General features: G+C 35.4%; 2 protein-coding genes across 3 annotated transcripts; both read right to left on the bottom strand.

Moving 5' to 3' along the window:
- Positions 1-495: 495 nt before the first annotated feature.
- On the bottom strand, positions 496-22444 carry LOC131530627 (amine sulfotransferase-like). 2 transcript variants are annotated; one of them, XM_058760994.1, is made up of 6 exons: positions 22275-22444; positions 10293-10495; positions 10095-10221; positions 9021-9115; positions 3203-3383; positions 496-1781 (listed from the first exon to the last, which is right to left on the bottom strand). In XM_058760994.1, the coding sequence occupies exons 2-6, from the start codon at positions 10410-10412 to the stop codon at positions 1654-1656; spliced, it is 651 nt and encodes a 216-aa protein (XP_058616977.1). In that variant the 5' UTR covers positions 10413-10495; positions 22275-22444; the 3' UTR covers positions 496-1653. The 2 variants fall into 2 exon arrangements, with proteins under 2 accessions (XP_058616977.1, XP_058616976.1); XM_058760993.1 differs by lacking the exon at positions 22275-22444 and adding an exon at positions 10694-11236.
- Positions 16704-18658, bottom strand: LOC131530628 (amine sulfotransferase-like). The gene is made up of 4 exons (XM_058760995.1): positions 18522-18658; positions 17620-17707; positions 17316-17493; positions 16704-17150 (listed from the first exon to the last, which is right to left on the bottom strand). Exons 2-4 carry the CDS (start codon positions 17626-17628, stop codon positions 17023-17025), a joined length of 315 nt encoding a protein of 104 aa, XP_058616978.1. The 5' UTR covers positions 17629-17707; positions 18522-18658; the 3' UTR covers positions 16704-17022.
- Positions 22445-22779: the final 335 nt, after the last annotated feature.

Below are 22779 nucleotides of genomic sequence, written 5' to 3'. Positions count from 1 at the left end.
TAACTTATTTTTTTAATTATCATTTACTTAAAATTTTTAAGGCAACGGGTTTCCTCAATTTTTTTTAAGTAAAATCAACTTATAACTTTTTACAGTTAAAAGCCATCTTGATCAAAAATGAGATAATGATACTGAGTGAATGCTTTCCATGCATAGTATATGCTCATAAAGTAGCCTACTTTCACTTCAAATGCGCTAAGTCCCAGCTTTAACCCATTCAGAAATACCAATACTTACCTAGAAACCTCTACATAGTAGCCAGAAAAAATGCTAATTTTAAAGAAAAATGTCAGACGTACTTAGAGGCTTTTGCATCTGAACTCTTCATTTGGACTTTTAAAAATCATTTTTCATACCACATAAATTTGATATGGTTGTGTAGCCAACACATCCATTCAAATTATGTGTGGCACTAGTGTAAAGAAAAGACATAAATGGAAGACCCCCCCAACCATTTACAATTTGAGTTTTATATATTTCTATACAGATGTGGTAATCTATCCAGACTAAATGTCTGAAAGTGTTTGGAGTGGGTCTTGAGCTCCTGCTTACATACTTTAATAGATATCTGCAGGAATGGTACATCTTTTCATGTGTACACAGTACATAGGGGGAGCTCTCACCAAGGTCTGCTCAAAAACACGTAATACAGCAGTTAATGCGAGGTGAGCAGATAGATAACACACAGAATTGAGACGCTCCATATGTGATTGACTTTATACTGTCATATCTTTTCTTGCAGGTAAGAATAATTCAGTATATTTCAATTAAGGGGTCCATGAACAGTTCTCATTGTTGTTTTGGTGCTTTAAGTAGATTTTGAGCACCACAAATCTGTATTGTAACTCGTAGCTAGAACGCGATCAGAGACGATTGTGGTGGAAGTTTGTACAAGAAACAAAGATCGGTATTGTGCACAAGTGTGACAGTATATTGTAAAAAAGTAATTGTTTTATGATTTTGATGGTTAGACGGGTAAATTGTCGAATTGGGGTGTGAGTTAAGTGGCACACGTGGAGTTCACTGGTGTCCGCCATCTTATGTAAATTGTCTTGAGCCGCTTTGGTTTAGAGTTACCATCAATTCAAACGAGGTGATATGCTCGCTTATGAAACCAAAGAGTCATAGAAAGGGACATCAGAAAGCATTGTGTCATGCTTTATTTAGAGTTAATGAGTCATGCTTGGACAGAGAATGTATGTTCTCTGGAAAGTGGTTAAACAGACAAAGAATAATGTAAAGGTTCAAATTAAGTTTAATATTGTTTATTTTTTATGTTATTCAGTCAAATTTGTGTTCATATGCTTGATAGGCAAACTGTATTTGCAAGTGAATATGTTTACGGTTGTTCGTAAACAACAGGGAATGTTATAGAGCATTTAGAAAATGTTATTCTGAGTTAAAACACGTAATACAGCAGTTAATGCGAGGTGAGCAGATAGATAACACACAGAATTGAGACGCTCCATATGTGATTGACTTTATACTGTCATATCTTTTCTTGCAGATTTACATGCAATCAATCTTATTAAATGTGTTACAGCAGAAACGACGCCGGCTCCTTTCTATATGTGTAACATATGCATTCCTTTTATTATCATGGTAGTGTCTTATCTTTAGTAGTTTGCAAAATGGATGCCACATCTTGAGTTTTCAGCCATGCAATTCTGAGATGTCCCAGACCATGTTAAGAGGTACGTCCTTCATTCTTTCTTGGTAGACGCGGTCAAAACATTCACTCTGAGCCACAGTTAAAGAGTTTTTCCAGTCCCCAACTGTTCCTGTAAAACAGCAGGTTGGAAACATTAAAGGGATAGTTCTGTTATTAATTACCAGTGTTGGGCTAGTTACTCAAAGAATGTAATATATTATTCATTACTAGTTACTCCTTTCAAAAGTAATATTGTTGCTTGACTTATTACTTTCTGGCAACAGTAATTAGTTACACTACTAGTTACATTACTTTTTCTTCACGCCCCACAGAAGTTGTAACTGTATATCTTCCAGATAAAATTCTTCTAGAATATTACTAACAACATATTTCTGCCTCATCATTTGACCAAAATCCACATTGGATCGCAGTCAGAAGTTATTACAAACACTCAGTATTGATTGATAGTGACATTCAAGTAGAAGTGTTGTATTCATCTCATTAATTGTCATGCGTAGCTTGAAGTAATTTTTATGTTACCTATATACCTAAATTTCGTTATGTATTTTATCAAATCACATGAATTTGTAAGAAAATATTCCAAAAATATTTGTAATTACATTAATATAATGTACCACATGCTGATCAGAGGGATGTAATGCCAGAGTAAAGTAAAGCCACAACTTACACAACAGATCTTTCTTTCCTGACAAAATCAATATAATGCAATATTTCTATCTGCTGAATGTAATCTTTTCCATATTCCAAGCTTGCCTGCTGCACTGGGGACATCACATGCATGTGCAAGTTATGAAAATAATGAAAATAAATCTAGGAATTATTTGATTGTTAGATTTTAAATCAGTGGGGTTGAGGCATCAAAAGTAAAAGCTGTTTTATGGAAAGTAACTGTAATATTATTACTGAAATCTTATTAGTATTTAGTTACACTACTAGTTACTGCAAAAAGTAATATTATTACAGTAACTAAATTACTAGTAACTAGTTACTGCCTAACACTGTTACCCTGTAACCCTCATGTGGTTCAAAACTCATTAGACCTTCTTTCATTTTCAGAACACAAAGATATTTTTGATGAAATCTGAAAGCTTTCAGACCCTCCATAGACAGCAACACTCCACATTCAAGACCCAGAAAGGTAGTAAGGACACTGATAAAATAGTCCATGTGACATCAGTGGTTGGTTCAACCATGTTATGAAGCTATGAGAATACTTTTTGTGCACAAAGAAAACAAAAATAATGACTTTATTAAACGATTTTCATTCTCCCATTCTCCGCTGCCATTCATGAGAGTACCACAATTTGTGTTCTGAAGATGGTGAACAAAGGTCTTACAGGTTTGGAACGACAGAATGACAGAATTTTTGGGTGAACCCTTCAATATAACATTTCCCATTGCTGCTGATATCAGACATTTTACATTTAATAATTAATGTTTAAATAATACATGCAAATTTTCTTATTAATATAAAGGTGATACATTTATATATTTGTATCTTGATGCTTTATTTTACACTGCTTGTCTTACCCTTGCGCAAAAAAAGTCCTTTTGGATGCTCTGTGAAAGTCAGAGAAAGGGATTCATAGTTGGCCAAGGGGTCTTTCTTCATGTGCTTGAATGTGGCTGTTTCCACCACTTTATCGATCGCTGCGTCTGACAGATTCTTTCCCACAAACTCACAGATTTTCACAACGACGGATCTGAGGTCCTGATAAAAGAATTGGGCATCTCATTATACACACTCACACACACACACACACACACACACACACACACACACTACAGGGCTGTTGTGTGTTTAACGTTTTAAGGTCTGCAATTATTTTCAGGGAAACTTGTGGCTAAAGTAGTTCCAGGCAGGTCTCGACCGTATTACATGTCTATATCACTTCACCAAATTATTTCAGTTATTTCAAAGGTCCTTACAGCCTACAAAAGCAAAATAACTAAAACCCACAATGACACTGATCAAGCAAATAAATATAGTAAACAATAAGATAAAAAATGACAAATTATTTCCATCATTTTGCTACAATATTATGTTTTATTATTTATGGAAAGCAAATGCTATCTTTCTCTCGCTCTCTAACAAATGCACACACATACAGTACAGACACACACTTACACAGCAACGTGTTGTCAGCGCTGCTCCGATGTTTTTATCAGTAAATAGTTTCGCAGTTTAAAACCTACAGAACATTTTTCACTAGAGAGGTAATAACGGCGCTGTTCTTGAAGAAGATGAACTTACAGGTCCACTAGTAGTAGAGATGCTGCTGACTTTAAGACATAGCATGTCACACATGCTTAATCAATCTCTCTCTCTCTCTGACAAAATGAAAATATGAGTATAAATGACACGCCGCTACTGGTTTTCTTTGTGGACCAGTGTTCTGTCACACGGGCGGTTGTATAAACACACACAAGGATGAAGGCAAATATGTAATTTTAAAGCTGCAGTCCATAAGTTTTGCCTCTTTGTCGCCATCTCTGTTTGAAAACCTGGAATTGCAGTTGCTTGCGGAATTATCTTCTGTGCGTGGGATGTGCTCCGGCACGGCTCCAGCGCGGATGAATCTAATGTTTTGAGGTGAATGTGTAGCTGTCAGTCACCACACTGGTGTGGATGTTTACTGTACTTCGCAATCACAGATTCTAGCCTACGTCTTGGAATATATGACCCAAATAAGAATTTTCACCGGATATTGTCATCTGAACAAGTAAGTAACAAGTCTGCCATGTTTGTTCTGACCAACTGAGGAAAAAAGCATTACCTTAAATCGCGCTACCAGTGGTGATTTAATCTAAAGATCAGTTAGCTCATATCACATCAAACCGTGCAAATTATTATTATTGTTATTCTTCATTCTCAAATTATTAATGTTAACAACATCAGCATTGCGTGACTATATAGTGTGTATTTCTGTTACGGGGCAAACGAGACGTGAGACGTGTGGATCCATTTGCAAGGCTTTTATTCAGGAGACTTGGTCATGAAACAAACAAGGTTAAGATAACGGCAAACAGGTACAACACAGGCAAGACAAAGAGTAATCCTAGGGCAAGCGTGGGTCTTCGATTGGCAAACAGAATCCAGAGGGCTTGACAAAGAGATAATTTGTAAACACAAACAATAATCCAGACAGGGGCAAACAGAGTCCAAACGGCAAGACGATAGGGCAATCCGAAATACACAGGCAAGGATCTTCACACAGGAAAACAGGCAAGGCAAGACTAGACTAAACTAAACTAAACTAGAAACTATGAACTATGAACTAGACTGGGAAATGGGAACTTCCAGCTATCGCTAGAAGAGTGATAAATGCTAAACAATACTCGGCAATGAGAGAGAGAGAAACTCCATAGCCGTTTCTCAAACAGAACGCTGCATCCTCCGGAGGTCGCATTTGTAGGCTGCATACGTCATAAAGAAGATCTTATTTTAGAATATTAACAGTTATAAATTTGACCATTATTCTTAGTTAAGTGTAAATTGTTGTAATATGCTTTTGACTTGCAAATGTAATGCTCAGTTAACTGAAATAAACCAGGCTTGATGACGTATGCAGCCTACAAATGCGACCTCCGGAGGATGCAGCCTTCCGTTTGAGAAACGGCCCATGGCTTATGTAGGGTGTGTGATTGGTTACAGCTGTGGGTGAAATCAGTGCAATGGATGATGGGAAATATAGTCCAGAGTATAGTGTAACAGTCTGTGTAGTGTGAGAATCCATGTGGAGAGCAGGTGACCTCTGGTGGTGAGTGAACGGAAATTCATAGACCGGATTCGTGACAATTTGCATGTAGATTTCAATTTCTTTACAGTCTAATCTAATTGACATGCCATTCAAATTTCATATTAAGAAATTCTTTTAACCCAAAAAGCAAATTATGCTCCCTTCGAACTGGTTTTCTTTCAAATACATATCCTGTGTAATCCCAGGCAGAGGTGGAAAGTATTGAAGTACATTTACTTGAGTATTGTATTTAAGTACACTTTTTGAGTATCTTTACTTTACTTGTGACTACTTACTTGTGACTTTAACTTCACTACATCTGAAAGACAAATATTGTACTTTTCACTCCACTACATTTCTATCAAGGTCCTCGAAGTAGAAAGTCGTTATGCAGCAGCTTTGAAAGTCAGTGAGTGATTTTTTTCTTTTAGAAAATGTGACTTTTTGACAGCATATCAGTAATCACTCTTGTCGGGTTACGTAAAGTGATTTTCCCAGCATTTTATGAACACTGACAAGTTGCAAATGTGATATGTTTTTGCACTGATTCAATAATAAGAAGTTAATATTGTGGTATATATAAGACACAATATTGTCTGATTTTGCAAAATTGTGTAAACAAAAATATTACCTATAAAACCATAGAACAACTGTTGTGTATCTCCTAACAAAACACATTAGGTGTTTGACTTGAAGTCGCACTGCACAGACGTTCGGTGTTCCGCAAGAGCGATGATGTCAAATAAATCTTGTTGTTTTGCTTTTTTTGTTAAAGCAGTGTTGCTGTTGTAAAGTTATACAGCTACAGTTGTGTTGCTGGGTTTTAAAGCAGGTTTGATTTTTTTTTATCAGTCTGTATTTACAGCATTTTCACTGTCCACTCGGTTCAAATGTTGATGAATGGCTACACGTAGATGTGTGCACACGTTGCCAGAGCTGCGAGAGATCACTACCATCCTGCTTTTGTGGGGGTGGGTAGGGGTGTTAAAATTATATATAATTAATTTGTATTTTTTTGTCAACTCACTTGTTTTATTTCTTTTATTTCTAAGTTTTTAACATTCTAAAAGTTCTTTATTCCGAAGATACTACAAGTTAGTCAGTGTGTTCAGTAGGTATAATGCATTGTAAGTTGCTTTAGAGGCATAAGGTATTGCAAGTATTACATAAAACAAAAATAAAACATAAAATTGACATAAAAAAGGATTTAAATTTTTATGCATTGACATAAAAAGGGAAATTTACTTTTGGTACTAGACTACTTTTAAATGCAAGTACTTCTGTACTTTTACTTAAGTAAAAATCTGTCTTTACAACTTTCACTTGTAATGGAGTAATATTTTACCAGCAGTATCTGTACTTTCACTCGAGTAATGGAGTTGTGTACTTTTTTCTGCTTCTGATCCCAGGCTATCTGTAATCAGAAGCACATTTAAAACTGGAATATAATTTAATTTCATTCACATGTGTTTCATAAACGCATAATCCTTTCTGGATTACAATCCGCCATCAAAATGATACATTTAATTATTCTAGCTGCTGTGAGAAAAGGCTATAAACGATCCCCCACCTGCAGGATCCTCACATGCGATAGCCTACTAGCCGGGACAACGTCTTTATGTTTACTGACGTGACGTAATGACGCAGTGCCATGCTTGAATTTCCCGCGAAACCTACCCGTACCACTCAAATTAGAAAACATTATTATAAGCTAACCGTTGTGAATCAGGCTGAAGTAAGGCGATAGTTTTGAACACTGGCTGGTTATGTACTTGCTCAAATATTGATTTTGGATCAAAGAAAGTTACGGACTGCAGCTTTAATAAATCCAACAGGTAATCCAACATGAGCTGGGCTACGTTTCATGATAAAGCTGTCTCTTAGCACACTACGAAGACTCTAAAGGTAGGCTATGCCTTAACTAAAGGGGCAGCATTTCTAGGCGTGTTCCCCGAACTATAACTTGGAGGTTGCTTAAGATATACCTTCTTACGTGCGATGTGACCAGGTGCTGTCCATGATGGTGGTGCTTAATTGGTTGATATCGATGGCTCGAGAATGGGTTATTCACTCTATTCATGGGCTGTTTCAGTGTGTTATGTGAGAAAGCGGTGTTCTTTATAAAAGAAGTGTTGATTTTAAATAAAGAAATGGAACTCTTTCCTGTTAGAATGCAACGAACTTGCATGAAACTTTTACTTTTGTTTTGCAACATACATCATGTCAGGGAAGAAAACCAAGAAAGAAAACTATATGCCCAGAGTACCTCCCAGTGATGAAAAGGGGAAAAAACCTACATGAGACACTGCTTAATAATTTAAAAGCTTTAAAAAAAACTTGTAGGTCTACACAACTCCAACAGAAAAACATTCTGGCAAGAGTGCTTTCCATCAAGAAGCACTTCAGAAATAGTTGAAATTGCATTCATCAGGAGTCAGGATTCTTATAAAAATAATCCAAATTGCAAACTAAATCTAACCCTGGATATTTTATATATATTCGAAATGAGTGCGCGAACCAAATGTAGGCCTATCGTGCGTACAGTAAACTGGCTATGCCTTTACTGTCCTTTGAAAGGGTAATTTATATTATCATAATATATTTTCCCCAGTATCTTCATTTATTCCACAACCAGGGTTGATCGCCCAACAGCCACATCACATTATTGAGGTAAAGCACTAATTTCTTACTCAATAAAAGTGCAACACAACACTGTAAAAAAAAAAAAAAGAAGTTGAGCCAACTTAAAATTTTAAGTTTATACAACAAAAAGAATCTCCCACAAAAATAAGTTGAGCAAACTCAAAAATAAAAATTAAAAATTAAAATTTTAAGTTGGCTCAACTTTTTCTTTTTTTTTTTACATTGAAGAAAATAATCAACAGCTACTATTACGGAGAAAAAGAGAGAAAGAGGAGAACTGCCAGCAGCTGAATTTGTCTTGACAAAATCGGACAAACAAGAACTAAATGCTGCCGAATTTGCTGCCATGCCAGCTTTTTTTTTTTTTCCTAAAGTTTTAGTGCACATATACACTATATGGCTCCGCGGATGGCACCGTCTTTGATTTTGCACAACTATTATATTTGTATAGAATGAGATGTAAAGAACTGTGAACTGTCAAAAGTGATAGGGTATAGCTAAGAGTGGTCCAGACCAACTTTACGAAAGTATGACTTACAGAAGGCATACTTAACTAAGAATGTTTCGGGAAACACGTATTAACGATAAGGTACAGGTACAATGTAGCATTAAGAAGGTTTTGGGAAACGCAGCCCAGAGCAATATACTACTCATCTAAGACAGATAACACCGGACAACTAGACTGTAATGGAACCGAACTTTAATACACATGATAATGAGACACACACACCTAAACATAATGACCAAATAACTAAGGAAAGACAGTGCACGCTAAAAAAAATAGGTAACTGTAGTATATGCGGCCCATGTAATTATTAGAAAATAATGCACACCTGAGGTGTAATCACCACCATTCAACTGCCCGTCGTCAATTATTCCACACGCACACACACAAAGTGAAGTACAATAACTCCAAAGAAAGTTTGGTGGAAAGGTCAAAGAGCCATAGGCCAAACCAGTCTCACCTTGATCATTTCTTCATAAGTAAGGATCAGGATGTTGTATTTGTCTTTATTTGTGATCCATCCTTTAACATGGTCAAACCAACAGCCACCAACCACTACAAACCAGACACAACATTAGTCTTTTTCAAACTTCGCAACAGGTTCAAGACCCTTTATTTTTGCACTAAGTTAACCTACACTGAGAAGTATATATAAAAGTTATAGTACATTGTACTAATTCCAAATCACATTCATCTTAATAACTATCGTTCTTTATATATAATTTATAAGATATATATTTTTTTATTAATGAGGGATGGAAGTGAAAACACTTTATATTTAGATGTGCATAGCTATTAAACAGGTTTTCATTTACATGTAAAATTGTCCAAAAAAGAGATTTAGATTATAGAAATTGCTCAGTGAGGCAACAGGGTCACAAGACAAAACTTTACTAATATAAAGAATCCTGAAACATGACCCCCATCTAAGAACCACAAGCTGAAGTGTTGTGAAATACATTGACTCATTTTTAAAGGCTTACTAGCCAGATTGAGGTTGAGAGTGACTGTTGAGGGCCCAGTACCACTTCTTCTTCCTCTGAAAGGTCCATCTTGCTTATTGTTAGCAGCAGCTCACACCACGACTCCACGACTTAAACTGGTGCTGGTACCTCAAGGCACGTCCTGAATTTGCTTAGTTAGATGTGTTCCTGAGTCAACATATTTTGTTTTTTGAATCCAAAAATTTTGTCTTGACCAAATCGCTACACCTAAACCTAACCTTACCCATGAGTAATCCCTAAAATAACAAGCACCAAACACTGATTGTAAGCCTAAACTTCACAAAAACTATAAACTGGTTCTTCAAATCTGATTGGCTAATCACAATGTTGTTCCAGGGTCAACAAAGATGTTGAGGAACGTCGCACTTGGTAAAATCAGGTTCTGCGTACCTCAAGAGTCACTCTCAATCATACTGTCCACACTGTCAACTATCTGTCCATAAAAATAAAAAAAAAACAGTCTTCATGTATTTCATCTGTTTTGCAAAGAAATTATATATAGACTTAGGCTATAATGTTTTGGCTCTTACTGCATCCGGTGAAGAATTTTTCCAGCATCTCATCGAAGCTCTCGGAAGAATCCAGGTTTTTCATGTTGTTGGAAAAATGGAAATATGACACCATGACGTCTTTAGGGTTTCTCATGACATAGATGACCTGACAGCGAAGACAGACGTATAAACACCTGTTCATGACATCAAGCCATCATCTGATGAACGCATACTCACTTTTCCTTTTCTTTGCAGCATTTTGGGCATCAGCGGCTGGAGTAAATGGGAGCAGAGGAGTCTTGGAGATGGACGTGTGTTGTAATCTCTCCCCGTTATCCGATACTCCAGCCAAGGCATCTGCTCGTATGTGATTTGGTTGGCTTTGTCCGGGAAATCTTCTGCGTATATTAATGTTATGATCCGTTGGGTCCACACCGTACCTGAGAAGCCGGCATAGAGTCAGTTATAAAATACACTGGGCTTGACTGAATAATGTTAAACATTTATGTTATTACCTTGAATATTCATGTGCTAATGATAAGTTCACACTTTTCAGTTATAGCTTAAATGGGCAAAGTCAAAGTATGCAGGAAGTTTGACTACAGAGGTAATTTATCTTATACATACATCTCACTTACCAGATTTGGGGAAGGTAACAACAAAAACATCATCATCCTTTGTTTCAAAATCCTCTAAACTGTCAATATATTCTGGAGTAAGATCATGATTGTCTGCCAAAGCTATGACAGTTCCTTTGTAGGTGAACATTTTGTCACCAAGCATTTTGTATTCCTGCTGAGCCATGTTTGAGATCTTACTGAACCAAACCAACAACACTAATGACAGTAAATAGCGGAGAAGACCTTTATATATCCAAGACTGGATTTCACTGAGAAAATATCTTATCTTTGCTCTTACACAACAGTCAGTTAAAGCATTATTTAAATTTGCATAGTTCATGGCCAACCTTCGGACTTGCTGCTTTAACCTAAATCTGTATTATCAGCCTATGTACATAAATGTATCGGAGTGTCTATTTACACTTAGTGCAAATAGCTGCTGCCTAAATGTAATAGTAAAGTTGAGAAGGCCAACAAGATCACAAATATAAATGCAAAGACTGCTGTAATGCACAGATTTTCATTGCATTTGTTCCATATTTATACTTTCAGTAATATTCTAGATCAGTGGTTCTCAACCTTTTTGATGTAAAAGGTCCCTGTTGTCCAAAACAATATTTAGAGGCCCCCCATATACTACAGGCTAAGATATTTCTGCTTTAATTATTGCAAAGATTCTTGTTTTAACATTTTATTTACAGAAACTAGTAGTGCTGGTTTATTGAATTAATGAACTGTGATTCGCAGAAGTTTCAAGAACTGTATGTTTTATGTGAAATATTTTTGTCAGTTTATGACACTTCTAGAGAGTTCACTTCTAGGGCTTTGTCTTAGGTTAACCTCATCATAAAAACCCTTGTTTGCAGTTTAGAAAGATAAGACTATTATGCAATTATGGAGATTGATGCACAAACTACATTACCTTCATTAAAAAGCAAACAAACAAGAGCATGAGCAGCTTGTTGACTTAGTTTTAGGTGTGAAATGATTTATCGCAATAGTAAAATAAGAAATGAGGGCAGTTTAAGAAAGTTTACTCTCTATGGCTTTGTCTTAGGTTACCCCCATCATAAAAACACTTGTTTGCGGTTTTGAATGTAGATAAGACCATGAAGGAATTATAGAGATTGATGCACACCGCCATACTTCATTAAAACTACTACACAACTACACCGCATTCAAAACGCAAACAAACAGGAGTTTTAAGGTTTGAAATGATCTGTCACTATTATGTTTATGGACTTGCGACTTGAACTTGAACGGTGTTTGCTGACATCTACTGGTCATTTTGGGAAACTGCAGGATCTTATAAATATGAGAAGGGTCTACAACCAGTTTTATTTATAATTCAATAAAATTATTATGCAATTAATTGTAATTTAAAACCCTCAACTTACTGCATAGGTTTTTGTTTACTTAATTTTTTTAAATTTTTTTTTTGCTTTTTTAAATGAAACCTACATTCAAATGTTGATAAATAATATTTTTTATACAAAATTTTACACAAAAACTTGTTTAAAAGTAGAGGCTCTGTTCTTTATGTAAGAAATAATTGATGACTGGCCATTTAATTATTAGAAAAATAATGCACATCGGTGTGCATTATTTTTCTATTCAGTTGTTCTGCATATACTAGGGCTGCATTAGGCAGCTGACATGCTGCCTTATGAGGCAATGACTTTGCAGGCAGCGTTTATGCACGAAGGCACCTCACGAAACTAATTTCGAGGCAGCGTAACGGTTTAATGAATAAACAACAAAATAGAACGAGTTTTGGTGATAACGAATATTTAATTACTTAATTACTTGCTAGAAATAACATCAAAAGTGCAAAAAGTTAATCAGAAATATACATTTACACACAAACTAACCACCAAAAGCAACTTTCAGAAGCCATCTTTATTTTTTAGCTCAACCGTCACGGAATGGAACGCACAGGATTGTGGGATATCAAAGGCAGCGAAGGATACATCCAGGGCCTAAAACTGACTTTTTGCCACACCTGCCAATGGCCAGTGACGTGATCAAATTTACCGGCCAAAATAATTTTTTTACCGGCCATGAAACTCTTTTTGCAAAAACAGGCAGTTATTACTACTACAACGACTAAACATATTTACAATGTTTTAAATTGGTCCTTTACTTTACTTACAAGAAAAAAACAACAAACAGATTTATTGATTTTTTTTTGTCCCTAAAAAACTTTGAGATTCTTGTCCTTTGCATGTTTTCGGCAAACGGAGCAGGCCATTGTGTTATGCCAGTTTCACACATACTCCGTTTGCGTGTATTTATTTTCCACATCCATGTTAACGGATTAGATCAGGGCTATTCCGTTAGCTTCATTTGAGGGCCGGATTATCGAACTGAAAATTTGAAGGGGGGCCAAGGGGGTAGGGGCCATCCCAATCTCTTTCTGGGGGGACCTATGAAATTAGAAATTAAATTGAAATCTAAAATCTATAAAAGGTTAACATTAGTGGTTTCTGTCAATTGATTTAAAAAAAAAAGTAATCACACATTTTTGAGTCATTAATCATGATTAATCGCATATTTTTATTGTCATAATTTCACATTGAACCTCCAAATTAATGTAGAAACAATATAAAGATAGTATATATTTTAAATATGTTCTAATAGTATCTTTTTTATAATAGCCTATTATTAATGAAGTATTGCTACCAATACACTGCTACTGGTGTCTCTATTAAATGCATTTTCCCTCAGTTTTACCTATTAATTATGGCCATTCAACATTACAGTATTGAAAGCCATTATTTTTAACATTTAATAGGCTCTGAAATATTAAATGATTTTAAAACAGTCTTCACATAAACTATAAATTGTATATGCATAAACTATACAGATTAATCTTTATTCAAGCTACAAAAGTTAATCAGCGACTACATTGCATTGTTATGTTCCGTAAGAATTTTAACCGCCAACTGGCGACTGACACGTTACTTGCCAACGACGATTTTTACTCGTATTTGGGACATTCCACCGAATGGGCAACATTTATGTCCCCAAGGCATTATAGGTACAAACATGCATAAAAATGAACTATAAAATACATTTTATTATTAAACAAAGTGTCCTGCACATTAATCTAACTGTACATTTTAAATATATAATTTAAAAAATCATTAAAAACTACCTAAAACACTGAAAATATAGCATTTGTACATGTCCCCAGTGTCTAATGCTACATTTTAACATTAAATATAATGTTTAAAATCCTTTAGAAATCATGTTTGTTTAGCATTTTTGTGTACCTCCATATCCCATCTGTGCTTTACATACATTAATTTCAAAATAAATTTATAATATTTTGGATAAAATACACATTTAATCGTGTCCCCTGGTTTTCACTCAGTCCTGTTACCCCAACACATTCCCCCCTCTAAAAAACTGGGAAAATTCCACAAGACACATTTTCAACATAATATTGCAACATCTGGATCTTCTGAAGGCAATGAAATGACCGAAAGCATGTGGTCTTATTTTCTTTTCTGTATATTTGATGATATTGTAACGGTGACTGGAAGTGTCATTATAAATATACTGTCCTGTTACCTAAATTATTTTTTAGATGTTACTTGTTTATTTTAAAAATACAAATCTTTGTGAATTACTATAATTTGCTGAGCATTCTCATAATTTAATTTTGTCATAATGTGGCTAGATTATATGTATTTGCTAATTTTATCCTAAAATCTCAATCCTGTTACTTTCAGTCATGTTACTCATATCCTATACTTATATATAGTAACTGAGTAAAAGTAACAGGAGTGAGTAGTGTCATCAGAATTATTCATGTAAATATTAGGCTACATCCATATTAATCTAGATATATTTGAAAATGCATCATTTTCTCAACGTTTTGGCCTTCTATCCAAACTGAGACAATGCTTTTGCCCAGAGAAAACCTATGGTTGTTCCTGCATTGTTGTTTTATATTACTTTCCTGCAAGTATGACAGAAAATGTATGATTTCTGTCCTGTGGCAATTATGTATTAGACACATATATGGAATGGCGTTTGAGTGTGAGCTGTGATAAGAAAACAATATCCACAGAAAAACTGAAAAGATATTATTTATGTTTATTATTTTCAATATTAATTTTAATTTAATATTTATTATTATTTAGTTATTTATATCTTATCTTATAACCTGTCATCTACCCTTAAACATAACCCTAACAAAAACCTCAACAGACCACTACATTTAAATAGAAACATGATTTGGCTTTTTTTTAGCAGTGAGGTCAGCTCACTAGTGAATGTTCAACACTTTCACTGTATCAGTGCGGACATTAACACCTCACATGTGTAGTCAAACCTGTATACTAATATAATGGATACTCCTTCCTGTTACCAGTTTCATTCCTGTTACTAAATAGTTTTTTCTTTAAAAAATAAAGTTAAACCACTATTTTTTAAATTAAGTTTGGTTCATAATTGATCCTATTGTTTAATAAATTGCATCATAGAAAATTGATAAGCTTGAGGTTTGAGTCGCCTTTAAAATGAAAAAAAAAACAATGGGTTTGTGTACTTTAGAAAAATACACCTTGTGTAGATAAATAGTTACTTTTTATGATAAAAATAATGTTTTTTGACCATGAAACCAACAATTTCATTAAAATAAACACCTGCCTGAGGGGGATATTAAGGAATTTGTTGACATCATTTTAAACATGCTTTTTAAAAGACATTAGAATTTTGGTAACAGGACTGAGAAAAATGCATGCATCTTCCACTTAAAAATTGTGTAAAAAATTAAATAAAGTTACCTGAGATGGACCAATACAGATTTTGAATAGTTAAATATGTGTATTACTAGATTCAGTCTTTAAAAAATATAGAAAATTATTATTTTTTTTAAAGAGTTTTGGAAGCAAATGTCACCGATTCGGTGGAATGACCCATTTGTCGCTTGGCGAGTGTTAATTTTAGGCCCTGCATACATCTATGCTGCCTTCAAAAATCGATCAGATGAAGGTAGCCTATCTCATGAGACAGGAGCTGTGTCCGAAATCGCTCACTCGTTCACTCATTCGCTAATCCCTATATGGTGTAAGGCAGTTGAGTGCACTATATCAAAGAGACTTTGACTATATCAGAAGGAGTGAATGAAATTAAGTGAACGGATTCGGACGGTGACGTGTACACTTCGCGTGAGACTTGGCTGTTGCAAAAACATCATCGTCACATATGTACTTTTATATTTTAGAAAACATTAACACATAATTTTATTGTTTGTAGTATCTTGAAACTCCCGAGCAGCGTTTTTGCTCACAGATAAGATGGCAATGGCGTAGAGCGCCCTCAGGCGACCGTTAATTTGACATCAGAATAAATACGCTACCAACGAACATTTTTAAATATCCACCAAATTATCATCTTTTTGTAAATTAAACAGCATCTCTCATTCAAACTCGATCGTTCCCGGAACTTCCCGCTCTCTCTAACAGCTCATCAAGGACCTTTTACGTGTGAAAATAGTCCAAAACAGCTAGACAAATGTATTTTAATGTGAGAGGAAAAAAGGGTAGACTTTTTCTCTGGAGGAGCGTTATTATGGATTATAGACTAAAGAAACAAACTCATATACATCTTAGATGGTTTGAGGGTGAGTAAATTTTTAGCAAATTTTCATTTTGGGGGAGAACTATTCCTTTAACTTAATCCTGAGATCTGCACAACTGCCTGTGTATTTTCAAGCAATTTCGAGGAGCTTGATTGGCTGCTTCAGGTTTTGATTAGGGTTGTAACTAAACTCTTCAGGAGTATCCCCAGGAACAGGGTTGAATCTATTACTTTCATGAACACTGAAATACTGACCATGCTGTCAGTGAAAAGACATAAACCCTGCACAAAAAAAATTCAGTTTTTGTTAAAATAGTAATAATAATAATAATAATAAATAAAAATCAACACTGTCTTAATGAAACAGGATTTACAACCCATTTTGATTAAATCGATTGCAGTTTGATTGTGAAAAGTCACACTTCATTTCAGAAGTTATTTTCAGAGTTTAATTTAATGAAAAAAGGGAAAAGTTTTTTCTTTGTTAATAAGGTGAATGAATGAATTACTCGCAGAAAGTAAACAAACAGTAATAATAACTGGGAGGCTTATTTTTACACCACATGACCATTAAAGAAACCCTAAAAATGTGTTAAAGTTCAGAAGGCCAAAAATATCCTCATCACTCCCTGATTGTTATCTGTTTTGATATTGTTGTGTAACCAACACATCCATTCACATTACGTGTTCCTTTTATGATCATGATAGTGTTTTATCTTTATTAGTTTGTTAAATGGATGCCACGTCTTGAGTTTTCAGTCATGCAATTCTGAGATGTCCCAGACCATGTTAAGAGGTACGTCCTTCATTCTTTCTTGGTAGACGCGGTCAAAACATTCACTCTGAGCCACAGTTAAAGAGTTCTTCCAGTCCCCAACTGTTCCTGTAACACAGCAGGTTAAATATTAATAATTGTCCCACTGCCTATGATACATTTCTCACATTTAATAATGCAATTTTTATTTGGTATTTGAAAAATCAAAAATTATATTATCATGAAGGTGATACGTTTATATATCTTGATGCTTTATTTTCACTTTTGTCTGACCTTTGCGCAAAAAGAGTCCTTTTGGATGGTCTGTGACATTCAGAGAAAGGGATTCATAGTTGGCCAAGGGGTCTTTCTTCATGTGCTTGAATGTGGCTGTTTCCACCACTTTATCGATCGCTGCGTCTGACAGATTCTTTCCCACAAACTCACAGATTTTCACGATGGATCTGAGCTCCTGATAAAAGATTTGTGCATTTCATTAGTCAGTCATATATACCCAAATAGAAGTATAATGAGAAAGAAAGAGAAAAAATAAAGTTTTATGGAAAGGTCAGAGGTTCATAAACCAAATCAGTCTCACCTTGATCATTTCTTCAAAAGTAAGAATCAGGATGTTGTATTTGTCTTTATTTGTGATCCATCCTTTAAAATGTCTACAACTTCTAGCGCTTTATAAGAAGAGCAGGAAGAAGCCCTTTTAGTGGTGAGTGATATTTAATTGTATTTTCTGGGCTGTTGCTGATTTGTAAGATTATTAGGCTACTTATTTTTATTTTACGAGTATATTGTGCGCGTCTTTATACAGTGATTTTTGGTGATGATTGGCGTGTAACGGAAGGGGTGGGGTGGGGTTAGGGCCCCCCCCCCCAAAGCTGCGTTAGCCCAGGGCCCCGCAAAGGCAGCACTGCCTTCAGGTAAAAATATCCTGTTAAACTTTTTTGGCTGTTGATGTTAATAATGTGTTTTAATGTCGGTAATAATTTCACCACCACCAACACATTTGCCTTAATATTATAGTTTCGATGACTTAAAATGCATTAGCTAGCCTATATAAAAACAATGCTGCATGTGGACATCACAACCCTTACAAAAATTTAACCATGGTTTTATCGTAGTAAAACTGCTTAATTTTCTTTTGTGTGATTTCTGAATGATTGAGACAATAAAATCAATCAGACAACTGTTTGCTATTATTAATAAAATTGATAAAAAGGTCTTAATGAAAAGTATATAACATAATTTGTTTAAAATTTCTCAATGGTAGTGTAAAAACACCATTTTTACCCTGTCAAAATCAGCTCTGTTTTCAGCATGCTGTTATTTAGTCCGTGTCGCTTTAAATGCTAATGAGCTCTGCTGACCCCGCCCCTCTCTTCCGTGGGGTGAAGAGCAGTACTGTTTACTTTAGTCGTGAAACTGGCTAACTACCACATTATTAGGACAGGCGATTTGCAAAGATTCCTAAAAAACCCTTATACTCACTTCTGCTGTAGATGAAGTTGGATCACAAATGATTCGCGCAAACAGAGGCATTTAGGTAAATCAGGGATCGGTAAGGTTAATCCTCTGCGTCTTCAGCGGCTCAGATGTCGGGAGTAAATGACGACTGCTATATTCATTATTACATCCAACAACAAAACACCTCAATTGCTTAAACGGAGACATCTTGTCTTCCCCTGCACCGGAGTCGACACAATGGTGGACTGATGACTGGTAAGACGGTCTTGTCAATCAACTATTGTGGGAGCGGCATGTGCAGAACTATGTCATTCTGACAGGAATCTCAGAACAGGGGATTTTAAAATAGGGATTTAAAAAAAAAAATACTGGGTGGATTTTTATCATTATAGGATGGATGTGTACACACACTTCCAACACACTTTTATGTTCAAACAACTTGTAAAGTGAGTTTTGCATCCGATGATCCCTTTAAAGGTGCACTAAGTGATTTTTGAAAAACGCTTTTGATCACTGCTTCAGACCGAGTCCCAAAACACACTTGTAGCCAAACAGCAGTAAGGGGGCGTGTCTTGTAATGACAGAGAGATGAGAGCACTCAGTTTGAGTGCACAAGACAGATAGAGAGAGATGGCAGATAAAAAAAGAGGAAAATATCAGAGAACCAAAACATTAAAAAGAAGGGTTACGATCAGGCAAGAGGTAGAACCCGTGTTTCCAGCAGTGGAGAGAACTCAAGGAGCGGGAAGAGCTCGAATCGGATGCAGAGGTTGCATTGTTTCTTCTTGATAGGTGATAACGTTGATTTTTCTTTGTTCCACACAACTGGTCTGTGTTGGCTTTTGTTTGAGTATGCTTGTGTTTTTACAGCACTGTAAAAAAAATAAAAAGTTGAGCAAACTTAAGAAGTTTAAGGCAACCAGCTTCAGCAGAATTTTGAGTTGTTTTGTTGTTGTTTTAAGTTTATACAACAAAAAGTTGAGAGAACTCAAAAATCTCCTACAAAAATAAATTGAGAACTCAAAAATCTGCTGAAGCTGGTTGCCTTAAACTTTTAAGTTTGCTCAACTTTTTTATAGTGTAGGTGTAGACGTTAATAAAACAATCTAATAGGTAGAAAATGTAATTCATTGTTACTTTCCAGCCATAGCTTTATCCCTTCTAGCCACAACCTACTAATCCCGTGTGATTCGAACAGGGTTTAAGTGTAAAAGCCTGACCAATATAGCCTGCTGATTATTTTCACCAGCAGAGGGAGCTGAACTGATCACATGCCGCTACTTAGCCATGAAGAAGGTCTCAGGTTACCATGGTTCCCTGAGAAGGGAACGAGACGCTGCGTCCTCTAGCGGTCACTTTGGGGAACGCCTTTGGCGTGATCGGTGTCTAAAGCACATGTCTAAAACAACTATAACACTGGCTGGGTGACAGCCTGTAATTTCACTAACGGTGCAACCACAGTATAAAAGGGCGCCTGGAGAATCTGTCATCTGCTTCTTCGTCTGAAGCTCACGTCCAAGGCATGGCAAGAAAAGAGGACGCAGTGTCCCATTACTTCTCAGAGTCACAAACACTGGTGATCATCTGGAAAGGTCTTTTTAAAGCATTATCCCTCACTTTCAACTCAGGAAGTCCCTAAGTGACATATAATGAACACCCAGGTTTAGTCATGTAACAATTTGTGCATTTTTTTGTTGCCATGGCAACATTTCCAAAATGGTGTCCTATCTGGTTAGCACATGTTACAGTGTCAGCAATTTTTAAAAACGCTTGTTTTTGTTACAAAAGTTATGTTTCAACCCATGCAACAATTCTAATGTTTTAATAACATATCCTAGATTACTCTTAACCTGATTTTAATACGTTTCTTGTGCAAAGATATTGTGGTGACATATGTCACATCGGGCTCTTAACCTTATAAAAGTAGGTGGAATTTTGATGTGATGTATTTGTCACATTAAGAAAAATGGTAAAAATGGTAATGAGCTGCTCAATTAATTTAGCTGATTCAATTATTTTAGTGTTATATATATTCTGCTGCTCATTTCAAAGCATATTTTAACAAATCTACGTGCATGTATAACATGTTGACCTCCAGTGTGAGGTAGTTATTTATTTTTATTCAGTTTGCACATTTTCGAGTTGTGAAAAAAAATAAATTAATAAATTAATTAAAAAATCTAAAAAATTAATTTCTGGTTAAACCATATACCTGAAAAGGTAGAATTCTGACATGTTACAAAAGAGTTAATGGTCACAGTTATGTGGTTTTGAAATATGTTGTGGCATAGCAAATAAAATGCAAAAACTATATTACTTCTGAAAAAGGTTTTTGTTTTATCTTCCCAGAAAAGTAATCATTTTGATATATGTTGTGGAAAAGCAAATAAACACACACATATATATATATATATATATATATATATATATATATATTACAAAATAAAAATTATAAAATGTATTTTTTTTCAATTGAGAAATAAACGCCCAATGTAACATATATGTAACATGAAAATGTATCATAAACGCCCAATGTCATATATATGTAACATTACAGATCTTTCACAAGCAGGGGTTGTATTTCAAAAACAACTGCAGAAACATGTTATAAGTGGTCCATTTGGTCTGTTTTATATGCCCCATAATTTTCCTATAAGAATAAATTGATCTGGGTTCTTATGGGTTAAAATACTAAAAGTAATAATACTAATAATAATAATAATGTCAAGATGTACGTCCTACAGTAGGCCTATATGGCGGGCCTTTAAATATTGTGCTGGGCAACAGGGCCAAGTGCAATCACAATTTGTGCTCTACACCATGTCTTTCCTTTCATATTTGTGATTTTATTGGCCTTCTGAACTTTACTACATTATTTATTTGAAATGATAATATTAGGTTGGCCATGAACTATGCAAAAATTATTGTGTAACAGCTCTTTTTTAATTGAAATCTGGCCCTGGATATATCAAGGTCTTCTCTGCTATTTATGCTCTTTAGTAGGCTATTGTTGTTGATTTGGCTCAGTAAGATTTCAGACGTGGCTCAGCAGGAATACAATATGTTTAGTGACAAAATGTTCGCTAAACTATTGCCTTACTTTAGCCTGATTCACAACGGTTAGCTTATAATAATGTTTTCCAATCTGAGTGGTACATCTAGGTTTTTGCGGGAAATTCGAACATGGCACTATGGCACTGCGTCATTACGTCACGTCAGTAAACATAAAGAAGTTGTCCTGGCTAGTAGACTATCACATGTGAGGATCCTGCAGGTGGGGGATCGTTTATAGCCTTTTCTCACAGCAGCTAGAATAATTAAATGTATCATTCTGATGGCGGATTGTGATACAGAAAGGATTGTGTGTTTATGAAACACATGTGAATGAAATTAAATTATATTCCAGTTTTAAATATGCTTCTGATTACAGATAGCCTGGGATTACACAAGATTTGTATTTTAAAGAAAACCTTTAAGCATAATTTAAGCATAGTTTGCTTTTTTGGTTAAAAGAATTTCTTAATATGAAATTCGAAAGGTATGACAATTAGAGATTAGATTGTACAGAAATTGAAATCTACACGCTAATACACACTATACTCATAGTGACGCAATGCTGATGTTGTTAATTTGAGAATAAAGTATAAAAATAATAATCTTTGCACAGTTTGATGTGACATGAGCTAACCCATCGTTAGATTAAATCACCATTGGTAGCGCTATTTAATGCTCTTTTCCTCAGTTGGTCAGAACAAACGTGGCAGACTTGTTACTTACTTGTTCAGATGACAATATCCAGTGAAAATTCTTATTTGGGTCATATATTCCAAGACGCAGATTAATCTGGGATTGCGAAGTACAGTTAACATCTACACCGGTGCGGTGACTGACTGCCACACATTCACTTCAAAACATTAGATCCATCCGCGCTGGAGCCGTGCCGGAGCACAACCACACGCACGGAAGATAACTCCGCAAGCGGCTGCAATTCCAGGTTTTCAAACATAGATGGCGACAAAGAGGCAAAATGTACGGACTGCAGCTTTAACTTTCTCAGATTATCATGATTTTACTCCAGAATATATTGACAGTTTAGAGGATTTTGAAACAAAGGAGGATGATGTTTTTGTTCTTACCTTCCCAAATCTGGTAAGTGAGAGGTTGGGTTGGATTTCTGAAATTTCTGTTTCAGAGTTCTGTAGTCAAACTTACAGCACACTTTGACTTTGCCACTGTTTAAGCAAGCAGAACAGTGTGAACTTGCATTACCATGCAAATGTTT

The sequence above is a fragment of the Onychostoma macrolepis genome, chromosome 22, assembly GCF_012432095.1.
Source record: "Onychostoma macrolepis isolate SWU-2019 chromosome 22, ASM1243209v1, whole genome shotgun sequence".
Lineage (NCBI taxonomy): Eukaryota > Metazoa > Chordata > Actinopteri > Cypriniformes > Cyprinidae > Onychostoma > Onychostoma macrolepis.
This window is presented reverse-complemented; position numbering and strand designations above follow the sequence as displayed.

Excerpts from the sequence above, each read along its gene's own strand:
- LOC131530628 (XM_058760995.1), bottom strand. Across the intron at positions 17,151-17,315 it reads AGGACTCTTTTTGCGCAAAG|GAACAGTTGGGGACTGGAAG; the intron begins GTCAGACAAAAG and ends GCTGTGTTACAG.
- LOC131530627 (XM_058760993.1), bottom strand. The coding sequence starts at position 11,015 with ATGAACTATGCAAATTTAAATAATGCTTTAACTGACTGTTGTGTAAGA. Across the intron at positions 10,496-10,693 it reads TGTTACCTTCCCCAAATCTG|GTACGGTGTGGACCCAACGG; the intron begins GTAAGTGAGATG and ends CCGGCTTCTCAG. Across the intron at positions 3,384-9,020 it reads CTTATGAAGAAATGATCAAG|GACCTCAGATCCGTCGTTGT; the intron begins GTGAGACTGGTT and ends TTCTTTTATCAG.